General features: G+C 31.7%; 1 protein-coding gene across 2 annotated transcripts in view; it reads right to left on the reverse strand.

The window, feature by feature from the left end:
* The window catches only part of KLHL1 (kelch like family member 1), a 402508-nt gene that overhangs the window by 237165 nt on the left and 152077 nt on the right, over positions 1–13266 (reverse strand). The window contains exons 2-3 of one of the 2 annotated variants that reach the window (XM_060079915.1): positions 12947–13129; positions 351–487 (exon numbers count right to left, since the gene is read on the reverse strand). In XM_060079915.1, coding sequence (XP_059935898.1) covers positions 351–487; positions 12947–13129 — 320 coding nt within the window. The remainder of the gene's footprint in view (positions 1–350; positions 488–12946; positions 13130–13266) is intronic. The other variant, XM_060079916.1, reaches the window with a different exon arrangement.

The following is a 13266-nucleotide window of genomic DNA, read 5'->3' on the forward strand; positions in this document are numbered from 1 at the left end:
ACCTGTCATTTGCTAAAAGAAAGAAAATTAAAATTTTCTTTCTTAATGCTCTAAGTTTGACCATAAACAAATTCATAGTTAATAATTAATAACCTCTCTTCTCCTCTCCCAAGATCATTCCATTGACTATTATTATAAACCAGTTTAAATTCTTTGTGGAAGAATGTAGAGCATATGTATACATATGTACATTGGTGATTTCAGTGACAAATGCAAAGGTAGTCTGATTTTTCTCAACTAAAAGAAATGAAAGATACATGCTCAACAGTTTTTTTTTAAGCTTTAAAACCTGTGTTCAAATTCTCACATTCACAAGACATTAACATGAAGCTATAATTCTTTTACTGTACCTGTATATGCAAATTGGACAAGGTCCCAGAGAGCATTTGGGTCTATGCCTTCCATCTTGATCTCCTCTTGCTTGGCTTCACAAACATCACTTGTAAACATAGCAGCAAAATAGTCTGAGACTGAGCTCAGAACAAGCCTGAAAGAGGTACAGGATCTAATTTAGGCCACGAATGTAAGTGTCAACAAGAATGCAGTGCAGAAGACTCTATCTGTCTATCTGTCTATCAATCAATCAATCTATCTATCTATCTATCATCTGTCTATCTAACTGCCTATCTATGTATCATCCATTATGTGTATATGTATCCTCTCTCCATCTATCTGTTTATCACCTTATGAATTGCACTTTTAAAATCTGATTTAGGAAATTCTGTTCCAACTTTTGGTCACAGAGCATCATCTTACATCTTCTTCTATAATTTTTAATACATTTTTTTCCTTCACATCTAGGTCTTTCATCCTTTTGGATAGGATTCCAATTTTATTTCTCTCTACATACTCATCCATGTTTCATGAAACTGCTAAAGAATTTGATTTGTCCCAGTGAATTAATAGAGCCAACTATATTGCATATTTGAGTCCTGAATATGCAGTGATCTGTCACTGACTTTTTTTTTTTTGCTTATTTGCCTGTTCTTGTGCCAAGACAATATTTTAGTAATACTGTGATTCTAAATAGTCTATAACCAATTAAACAAATCCTCCCTTTTTTTTCATTTAACTATTAGCAGAGTTTCATTCTTCATATAAAATTTAAAGTAAGCTCTTCAGATAAATTAAGTGGAAATTTAACTAAAAATACACTGAATTTCTGATTTAATTGGGGATAGTTGGTATATTTATTATATAAAGTCATCCAATACAAAAATATAAAATATCTCTCCACATATTCAGAATATCTTGTCTGCTTTTTATTCAAATTTTAACTTTTTTTTTCTAAAATTGTCTTGTGTATTCTTTTTTGATTCTTATTTACTTTAGAGTTTTGTTGGTATTATGTATAGTAACTTTTTAAAAAATTCTACTTACTTGTTGATTTTTGTTGGTTTAGAATTCATTAGCTGGAACTTTCATGGATACATCTTTTATCTGGCACAGGTACTGAATTATCTTACTAGTCCTTTTGATTCAACTGATTTGTCCTCTAGGTAGATTATTATATCATCTGCAAACAATCTCAATTTGCCCACTTCCTGTTCATTCTCTATAACTCCTTTTCTTTTGCTTTTCTTTAAACTTCATCCAGGACCTCAGTGTTATGTTAAATGGCAGCTTTGTCAGGGGAGAAAATTTGTGTTATTCTCTACCCTAAATGAGTCATATCTAGGGTCTCCTTTCAGCAGTTTTATTGCTGAAAGTATTAGTGTATAAGCTTTTCCAAGTCAGGAAGACCCCTATAATTTTTAGCTTTGCTAAACAGATTAAAACATGTGGATGCTAAAATTCATAAAATACCTTTCTTCTGAATCAAAACTATCTTTAGGAGTTTTCTAATTAAATCATAAGAGAAATTAACCTGTTATTTTCTTTTCTTGTATTTTCTTAGTTGCCTCTTTAATCAAGATTATACTAGCCTCATAAAATGAGCTGGCAGCTTAAACTCTTTAAAATTTTGTATAACAACTTACAGAAGAAAGCAAATAATTTTTCCTTAAAGATGTTCTAGAGCTTACTTGAAGGAAATCTTAGTTGGGCTATTTTGGGAAAATGTGACATATCAATCTGATTTCAATATTTGAATAAGCCAAAGGGCTTGTTTATATACTCTTTTTCTTTGTCAAGTTTTCCATTTCACATTTCTCAAGAATTAGCCCATTTGATCCATGTTCTGAAATGTATTAATGTTTATTGTTAATAAAATTATGTTTAGGTTTAATTCTATCATTCTACTCATTTATATATATATTTTTTGTCTGCTCCATTTATTCTTTTGGTTTTATTGTCTTTATTTCATCTCATTCATTTATATATTAACTACCTCTTGTTCTTACATGTATGTTTGCATATTTTTAAGGTGATTGCTCTTAAGTAGGGACCAGAATTTTTTTCTATAAAGAGTCAGATATTAAGTATTCTAGGTATTAAGAGTTATGCATATCCTCTCTATCATGTTTTCCTTTTAAGAAAATTCAGTCAATGGAAAATGTGAAAAGGAATCTTAGCTCATGGTCCCTACAAAACCTACCTGCATGCCAGATGTGGCCCCTTCACTGAAGCTTGCTAACTCTGTCTATAGATTACAACATTAATTTTTAACTAGTAACAGTCTACCATCAAGTAAAATTATCCTACTTTGCGAACACTGTAAGAACCTTACAGCAGCATGATTTCTTTAATCCTTCTTGCTCAGTCAAGAATCTTTTTAAAGAAGAATATACATGTGAAAGTAAAACTTTATTTTATATATACCCCTTTCTTCACCATTTATGAGGCTCTTTATTTATTTCTATAGAAGCAGGCATCAATCTAGTATAAATACCCTTCAAGAGGAAGAAACTTCTTTAGTATTTTTTGTAGTACAGGTCTGATGGCAATAACCTCTCCCAGCTTTCATTTACCTGAAAATGTCTTTATTTAGCTACACTGATAATATAAAGTTAGTTTCACTTGATAGAGAATTTTAGATTGAGATAATTTTTTTCTTTTGGAACTAGAAAACTAATATTCTATTATGGTCAAGGCTCCATTGTTTCTAATAGAAATCAGTTTTCATTCTTTTTTTTTTTTTTTTTTTTTTCTTTGCTGTACGCGGGCCTCTCACTGCTGTGGCCTCTCCCGTTGCGGAGCACAGGCTCCGGACACACAGGCCCCGCGGCCATGGCTCGCGGGCCCAGCCGCTCCGCGGCATGTGGGATCCTCCGGGATCGGGGCACGAACCCGTGTCCCCTGCATCGGCAGGCGGACTCTCAACCACTGCGCCACCAGGGAGGCCCAGTTTTCATTCTTATAATTGTTTCCCTGATTTACTATGTCCTTTATCTCTAATTATTATTTTTTCTCTTTATTTTAGGATTTTAGCAGTTAGACTATTATGCCTTAAGTTACATAAATGTGGTTACTTAGTATTTACTCTTCTTACTATTTTCTGAGCTTCCTGGAGAGGTGGATGGATGTTTTCATCAAATTAGAAAATTATCTGCAAATAATTCCCCATGTTTTCATCCAATTCACTCTCTAACTCTTTCTTGGACTCTAAATACATATGTGTTTCAATAATTGAGAGTGCCTTACAGGTTGTAGAGTGAGTTCAATTTATACTCAATTTTTCTTTTACTCTGTGTTTTATTGCAGATGATTTCTAGTAAGTTGAATTTTTCCAAATCTCTCTTAATTTTCCCTTGCTTTATTTATTATATTCATCTTTTTCTATAGATATTTTAAATTATTTTTCATAGTTGCTTTAATGGCCTTGTTTCCAGGTTGATTTTCATTAACTGATTTTTCTCTTGACCATGCATTACACTCTCCTGCCTATCTTCCATTTATTGTAAATTTCAGTTGTGAAATGGACATTGTGCTCACCCCCACCCCCCAAAAAAGTAGAAGCTAAGAAGGGAGCATTACTCTAGTTTTTTTAATTATTTTTACTTTTTATGCCACAGCTATTTGATAGCTTTAAAAAAGTGTAAGTATTTCAATTTTCTGATGATTTATTGTTGTTTTAATGACAGTGAAGATTTTTATATACTTTAAAATCCTAGATGGAAATATGTTTTAAAATGAATTAGTGAAATACTTGACAATATGTTCTTATTCTAAATACATAGAGAATTAAAAAACAAAAACAAAACTGAACTGTAGTTAAGAGGTGTGTTTTAACAGTTGTTTGAATTAATCCTGAAACTTCTTTCTATTTAAAGTGGACTCAAATTAGAAGTATCAGTATAAGTTTATGATTCATAATATTTTTTAAAATAGAAATACTTGTGTTTTTTGTGTATGCATATGTATGTACATGTGTATGTACATTAAAGTTTCCTTGGAAAAAGAACAGACCACAGATCTGGAACTGAGGAAGTATAAGATGAGCCTAGACCATCTTCTGTTCTAGAATTTAAGGAAATGCTCAAATAACAGAGACACATCAAAAGAAATAATGTGATGCTTACATCTGTAAGCTAAACAACTTAATAGTGGGATGCACTTTTCTTTCTAAGAAAAATATAAGGCAAAGAAGAGGAGGAAAGGTCAATAAAAGGCATGGTTTTCATAATTTTCAAGTCAATATTTTATATTTTATTTTGCAATTTTATCTGCTATATATTTTATTTCTACATAAGTTGAGGACATGCTCAATGTTAACTTCAACAAAGAGAGACAATCCTTTTTTTAACTGAAAAAAAACCCCTCAGTATATACGTCATGAATTTAAGAAGGGGATTCATGATTATTTTTTTACAACTTTATTGGAGTATAATTGCTTCACAATGGTGTGTTAGTTTCTGCTTTATAACAAAGTGAATCAGTTATACATATACATCTGTTCCCATATCCATTCTCTCTTGCATCTCCCTCCCTCCAACCCTCCCTATCCCACCCCTCCAGGCGGTCACAAAGCACCGAGCTGATCTCCCTGTGCTATGAGGCTGCTTCCCACTAGCTATCTACCTTACGTTTGGTAGTGTATATATGTCCATGCCTCTCTCTCGCTTTGTCAGCTTACACTTACCCTTCCCCATGTCCTCAAGTCCATTCTCAAGTAGGTCTGTGTCTTTATTCCTGTTTTACCCCTAGGTTCTTCATGACATTTTTTTCCCCTAAAATTCCATATATATGTGTTAGCATATGGTATTTGTCTTTCTCTTTCTGACTTACTTCACTCTGTATGACAGAATCTAGGTCTATCCACCTCATTACAAATAGCTCATGATTTTAACTATTAGTGCCTGGGGTGATAACATGTTAGAAATATTTAAAATTACCTGTTTTCTACACATTTAAATTGACAGTTAGTACCTAAGCATGTTACCTCTTTATATTCTCAAAGTTTGACAAAATAATACAGATATCTTTAAATATGATACAGATATCTTTAAATATTTAATACATACTGATTAGATAAATCAGTGTCAAGTAATCAGTTTTATCAAAAGAACTGAGTATAACATTATATGATATGAAAGTAAACTATCATAAACCAGATATATATAGATATATAGATATATAGATATACATGTATCTTTTCTAGAGCATAAGAAATAATATATTGACATAAAGTTAACCAGTTTAATTTTAATCATATAAGGGCTTTATTTAGAACCAGGCTACATCCATGTAGAGGAAAGTATTATAAGACCTATAGAATTCAATCTTAAATAATTACTTGAAATCTTCTCCATCAGCTATAAAATACAATATACTGCTAACTCAATAAGAGAAGTACAGAAGAGTTTATACTGCCTTTAGAGTTAGTGACACAACATTTGAATTAGATGTTAAAAGAGGGATGCAATGCATAACAGAAAGTAATATCTTTATAGGTACCTATATATAACTTCTATTAATGCAAGAGAAGCAGGAGTGAAAACTGCATAAATAAGTGAATGCGTTCAAGCACTCTGGAAAAATCTCTTATTAAGGTCACTACAAATTTATTTCCTTTCACAGTTATTAAACTTTTCTAAGTCCTACTCCAGTTTATTGTGGAGTTTGACCCTGTGGACTTCCCACACCTTCTTTAAATCCCATTTTAGCTAAGGCAGTGCAGACTTTCTTATACCCAGGCTCTCCTCGGATTCTTTGACTCTCCTAATCTTACATATTGACCCTTTCACCACCTCCAGGTTTTTTTCTCAGCCTCTAAATTTTTACCTTAACACTCACTATCAGAATCATCTTTGAGCATGGTCTTAATTATAATTTTATGGTGATTTTAATCTAACATCTCAAATGCTTATAAAAACTGCTGACCAGATAGCTCAGGAGTATATCAGTATACTCTCAACTAAACTCAAAGTCTTCCCTGTGAGGTCTCTTTTATTTTTACTTCCCGATTCTAATTGATGCATCACCAATATATTGAATTTTCACAGGAGATAATATGAAGTCATCACTTATGTCTCCTGCTTTGTTACCTATATCAAATATGACAAAAAATCCATCTTTACTTTTCTATTGGACTTTGTGGTTCTGGTGGCCAGACCCCTTTTATGAGGCACACCAATGCCCCCAGCACCAGTGATCTTGCCACCTAACTGCTCCCTGTTGCCCCTTCTCTGTAGAATCACACTTGCTCCAACAAGAGCTTCCTCACTTCATGTGCTTCCTGACCCTCTTATCTCATCCCCTAGCTTCCACAACCTCCCCCTACTCTCAACCTGTGGGTGGACCCAATGACAATGACTAATAGAACCAAGGTATAAAATACTTTTCCTCAGGGTATGACTAACTCTGAAACAAGTCTTGCCCCAGAGCATCTCAGGAGTTCAAGATAAAACAAGGCTTCTGCTGAGACCACCCTTGATTTGCTCCATCCTCTGCCCTATCCTGCTCTTCTTCTGAAAACACTCTTTAAATAAATCCTGCATACCTGAACTCTGGTCTCCAGCTCTATGTCCAGTGATCCTGACTTATGTCACTGTTCAAAATATTTCTCAGTTCATCTCTTTTTCTATGTTTATATAGTTCTCATTTCATGCCTGGGTTAACTATAACAGTTTCTTAGATCATTAACTAGTTTTTGCTGTGCCCATCTTTTGTACATTTTAAAGCTGTACCATTTTTCAGAGCTGTCTTTGTAAATTATGACAAGCAATCTATCATAGCTGTTAATGCATTACTTCTGTAGCCAGACTGCCTGGGTTTGAATTTATTTCCAGCACTTATTAAATGCATAATTTGGGTGAATGCCTTAATTTCTCCATATTGTATTCTATAAGAAAGAAGTAGGGAAAACAATTTTATTCATTTTCAGGACAAAATGGATCAGTATACACAAAGCACTTCAAACAGGGCTTGGCACATAGCCAAAACAGTGAGTGTTAACTAGTATTATTACTATTATTATTTTTTTATTATTACTATAGAATTAATTATGCTACTCATCTCTTCAAGAACCTACATGAACTTTTAATTATACACATAATTTCAAATACAAACTTCTCTACGGGATTTCAACTACTATCTATCATAACCACTTTTGTCCTACCATTATGGCTTAATTTCCTAGTAATTTCAATACAAATTGCTCCACTTTCACTAAGCTTGTACCTTATAATTTTCACAGCCAAAAAATCTTTCTCTCTTTCCCATACAATTCGTACTATCTAAAATAGTATACTTGTTCTTTTTCACTAGGTTGAGCTCAAACACAATTTCTCTAAAAATATTTTCATAATACTCTGTCATATGTTATTTGTTTCCTTGTTTGATTACCTCTTGCACTTGGAATCAAAACTATAAATTTCACTTATGGTTACTTATAAGTATAATAATTTCCATAATTGTTCTATGGGTTCTTTTTTCCTCCTCAAGATAATTGGAAGCTTCATGAGGAAAATTATCACACTTTATAATCCTCTTGCATCACCAATAGAGCATAGACCAATGCTACAATACATTTGATAAACATTTATCTTAATGTAAGGAAAGATGCTTCATGACTGCTGAATATTCATAGTGGATATAAAGAGGATATTAAAATGATGTCGAATTGATGGGGAAAAAAGCAAAGCAAAATATATCAGATTATCTTTTCTCCTCCCCAGTCCTGTTTTATTGAGATTTTATTAACACATAACATGTGAATTTGATACATATATATAGTGACATGATTACAGCAATATTTTATGATTGTTATATCTTATTGATGAATTTATTGTTTTATATTATATAATGACCATGTTTGTCTCTTGTTACCATTTTTACTTAGTCTACTTTTTCTGAAATAACTATAGTTACCCCTGCTCTCTCTTTGTTTCCATTTGCTTGGAATAACTTTTTCCATCCCTCCACTTTGATACGATCTGTGTCCTTAAAGCCAAAGTGAGTCTCTTGTAGGCAGAATATAGTTGGGTCTTATTTTTTAAGCTGTTCAGCCAACACTATGTCTTTTGATTGAATAATTTATTCCAATTACATTTAGAGTAATTATCGATAGGTAAGGACTTGAGATGTCATCTTATTGTTTTCTGGCTGTTTTGCACGTCCTTGTTCCTTCCTGTTTTGCTATCTTTCTTCGGGAGCAGATAATTTTCTATAGTGTTATGCTTTCATTCCCCTCTTTTTTTCTTTTGTGGTTACCATGAGACTTACATAAAACATACTATAAAAATGTCTATTTTATACTGATAACAATTTCAATTGCATATAAAAACTTTGACATTTTATTCCCACTCCTCCCAATATTTTGTTTTGGTGTCACAATTTACCTATTTCTATACTGTGTATCCATTAACAATTACTGTAGTTATTGTTATTTTTAACACTTTTGTCCTCTAACCTCTATACTAAAGTGATTAACAACACACCACCATGTTACAGTATTAGATTATTCTTGTGTCTGGCTTGGCACTAGGGTAAGCCTGGAGCAGAGACCACCAGAGTCAGCCTGTAAACTGGGAACTTGGGATCCAGTCTGAGGGTTTGTTCTGACAAAGCAAGTCTGGTGTTGAGACAGCAGAGAGTCTGGATTCATGGGAACCAACCAAGACTTTGGGTCCACATGGGCAGGCCTGGAACCGGGGTGAACTGAGAAAGTGGGGTATGGGGCCTGGCCTGACACTAGAATGGGTCAAAGCCTGGGTCTCTAGTAGTTGGCTTGGTTGGGCCTAGCCAGAAGCCTAGGTTCAAGGAATCCCCTTGTAATCTGGGGTGAGGGGCAGATTGGCATCCTGTGTCCATAGTAGCCCTTCTGGAGTCTGGTGCCATGGGTGATACCTGGGCCTGTGGGAGTTGCCTGGAGTTACTGAAACTAACAGGCACTGGGACATTTTTTTTTTCTTTCCTGCTGAAGCTTGTACAGAACTTTTATAAACTGCGAAGCTGATTGAGAGATTTAGGTGGATGGTGGATTTAATATAATGGAAATAAATGAATTATTCCTCTCCCATCAAAGAATATCCATAAATAAACTTTCCACCAGTAGAGGGAAACACTACTACTTGCCTACTCCTGAGTATTAACATCTAAGTTACTTCTAAAGTAATTTCTTTTACTCTATTAAATAGTTTTCTAAATACATCAATTCCCACTTTTAACCTCATCTATTTCCTTGATACTAGTGACCAGTAAAGAACATTAAAATAATAAATGTATTCTTGAAATAATTAAATTCATTGTCAAACATGCACAAAAATGAAAATGGAATATGATACCTCTTGAAATGCCCAGTATTTTGGTCTAAAGAGCAAATCTGTTTTGTCCCCATCACATATCATTTTAATATTCATTAAGTATTTATTTGATCATGAAATGTTCATACTAAGAAGTTTGAAGACTTTATATGTTTATACATTAAAAATAATTCCAACACCTCTTTTATCCTGCCCAGCAACCCTGATCCCCAGGAAAAGAAAAAAAAAAAAAAAAAAAAAACTTTATTGACTGTAGGTTGTATATGCTTCCACACTGTTTCTATGCATATAAAATTATAAGTAACATTATTTCCAACTCAGAGGATGTTAGCTATTTGAGATTTTCTCATTTATTTCTATCCACTGCACTTACTCTTAATAATGGCTAAAGGGAGAAAATACTTTCAAAAGCTTAACCATGTTTCATTATATATCTGTGCATTATGAGAAAGTAAGCTATGAAAACTCCTTAATTTTTTACTATTGAAGATTTGACTGTCCAAATTATTAATATTGATCTTGCCAGTCTAATTTTCAGCATCTGACATCCTTTACTACAGGTAGCCTACCTATCAAAATTCCTGTATTTGTTATTCACAGTTTTACATTCAAGTGTTTTGGTTCACTTATTGCTAATCAATTATTCTGGGCCATTTATGAAAAGTCTATACTTTCGAATTTCTCTGAGAACCTGAAACACAGATAAAATCAAAAGTTTGATTATTTTTCATGATGAAAATGTATTAATGTGCCATCTTAAGTATTGTTAGCCTTTCAGAATTAACCTACTTAAAAATATGCCTAATAATAACTTAAGGTACCCATACAGACATGGCATCTCATAAATAAATTGATAGTTGTGACTTATATCAGGTTAAAAATATATATACAATATAGCCATCACATAAACTATAGGTTTTATGGAGAGCCCTTTAATGTTCATAATCTGTTAAATTAAATAGGACTTGATTTGAGAGTTTCAAATGACAAGATAATTAATATGAAAGTAAATATACATGATCTTTATGAATGACTGTTTATGATATTAGCTTTCTATGTATTTACTGGAATAGCAGGAGATCTTAATGCAAATTATTTCTTTTTTCATTATTTGAACTTATTTTAACAGTCCCATATTTTTCACTGCTAATGATTGCAACATCATATATATTTTGCCCGAGGACAATACTCAACTGTGTTAATCAAAATGTAACAGCATGACTTAAAAATCCATTCATTTGTTACTACTATTACTAAGATGATTATTTGTTTAAAACAAAGATCTAATTTTGCATTAATTACAGTTATTTCATTTTTCAAAAGTATAAATAAAGAGGTGCAATGTAATTCCAATTATTGAAAACAGTGCTTGCTGTTTTCAGGTGTCACATAAAAACTTTCTCACATATTTGTTAAAATATCTTTGACTTAGAAACATAAGTATAATTTACTTGTTAAAAAGATAGTACTTAAGTTTTAAACCATGGGGTAAGAAAATATTAATCCTTATTTAAATAAATTTAGTGAAGAGAGTACAGTTTTTCTTACCATATTAAGAAAAACATGATTAATATTTAATTGATGGTATTTAATTTAATACCTGCTAAATATACAAAATATTTAAATGTTTAGAATAATATGTATATAAATAACACATTGCTCAGGTATTTTAGAGTAATCTAAACCAAGAAACAAATTTATGTCTTAGTCATATAGGTTATTGTAAAATAAATGCATAATTAAATATATTATTTAAAAAATAATATTAACAATCTAGATAAGAGTAATAAACAATGTAGAATATAATTAATATGGGGGAATTCAAATGAGAAATACTAAGTTATTACCCATAGAAACCTATAAACTAAGATTATACAAATTATATAAAACTTTGCTCTTTAAAAAATAATAAATGAGCATTTGATGTGTTAACATACTTTGAGTTGAGTCCCTCTATCTTAAACAAATATATAATTATATATATAAATATATTAGTTAAATAAAATATAATTATTTAACTAATGTGCAATTTAAATGAAATAAAATTAGCTACATTCTCAAATTAAAATATCACTTACAATAGAATTTTTATCTAGATGCTATTTAGATGATAGCTCAGAATAATTTGCATATTTGCCATATATATTACAGTATTGAATGTCTCCATAATAATGACAATGTAATTGCTCTCTTGCTAATGATAATGTAATTTCACAGAAGTGCTTGAAAAATAAGTGCAAATACTATATTATTAGAATTTTTGCCATAGTTAGCTGACAGATTGAACCCCATATGACTTAGGTAAGTTAATTAATGTCAAATGTTCTTTCCTATGCATTTCTAGTGTATTGCTTCAAAGTCAATGTCCACATTTTTACATTGCTATCATAATAAAAATATAGCCTTATTTTTCTGGAATCCTTATTTTCTAGAATCCACATTTAGGTGCATATATTTTATCTAGATAATATAATTTAATTTAAAAAATATAGGGGAAATGGTACATTGAAAACATTTGTTATACAGTTAATTAAATGGCATACATCAAGGTAGTCTAAGGTAATTTGCCCATATGTTCAACTATTTAAAATAATAAGTATCAAATAATTAAATTAAAAATTTCTTACCTAAAATTTCAAAACATAAATAGAAAAGCTGAGTAAAAAATCAACATCAAGTTTAATGAATTTTCAGAAGTAAACTGATATCATATCAATATGATACAAAATAATCAGATGTCTAGTTCATGTAACTTAGAACTATCAATCATAAATACATAAGGGATGTTTGAAAGTGTATTAGCCTTTAAATATATTGGGCCTATGAATAATATTAGTGTGTCACAAATTAAAGAATTCATAATCAATGTAAAATAAAGATGCCACTGTGAAATAGTTTGAATTTCCTATTTGAAATAAATAATGTATACCCAAGATAACCTGCCTTCCTTTCTATTTTGACAGAAAAACATATCTCATTTCAGAGTTTAGGTATATCCTCCTAAGTTAAAATTGATTTCCAATTAGTGTGATTGTGAATCAATAAAATGAGGTATTTTTCAACCCTTATGAGAGTTTTATTTTTGAATTATTTATATTTGCTTTACTTCTTAAAAAGATGACTTAAAATGGCATTATAACTCTCCACAAAAGGAAATAAAAAAGAGTAAAAGAAAAATACCCAAGCTTACTTAGAAATGTGGATCCTTAATTTTCTAGTTGTAGAATATTTTGCAACCTACATAACAGACAATGATTCTAAACATATGAATGCATATTTCCAATAAAGACAGATTACTATACCTATGGGCAGGTATCTTTCGGTTCCCAACAATCAGGATAACATCACAGAGCTGCTGTTGTTTCAAGTAACTTTCCATTTTTCTGAAGGTTTGCTCAGCATGATGCACAGCCTGATAGAATTCTTCAGAGCTACTGGAGTCCACATCACTTTGCGGTGTCAGAGAATGGCTAGTTGCTGACAGCCTGAAAACCATACACAAAAAGAAGAGGTTCAGAAAGTGCCACCAATTGTCCAGAACTACATATAGAATTTTAGAATTTTATAGGAAAAATCAATGCATCTCTCCTTAGGTTCATCATTAATATATCAGAAAAATGCA

Source organism: Mesoplodon densirostris, chromosome 17 (assembly GCF_025265405.1).
Source record: "Mesoplodon densirostris isolate mMesDen1 chromosome 17, mMesDen1 primary haplotype, whole genome shotgun sequence".
In the NCBI taxonomy this organism is placed as follows: Eukaryota; Metazoa; Chordata; class Mammalia; order Artiodactyla; family Ziphiidae; genus Mesoplodon; species Mesoplodon densirostris.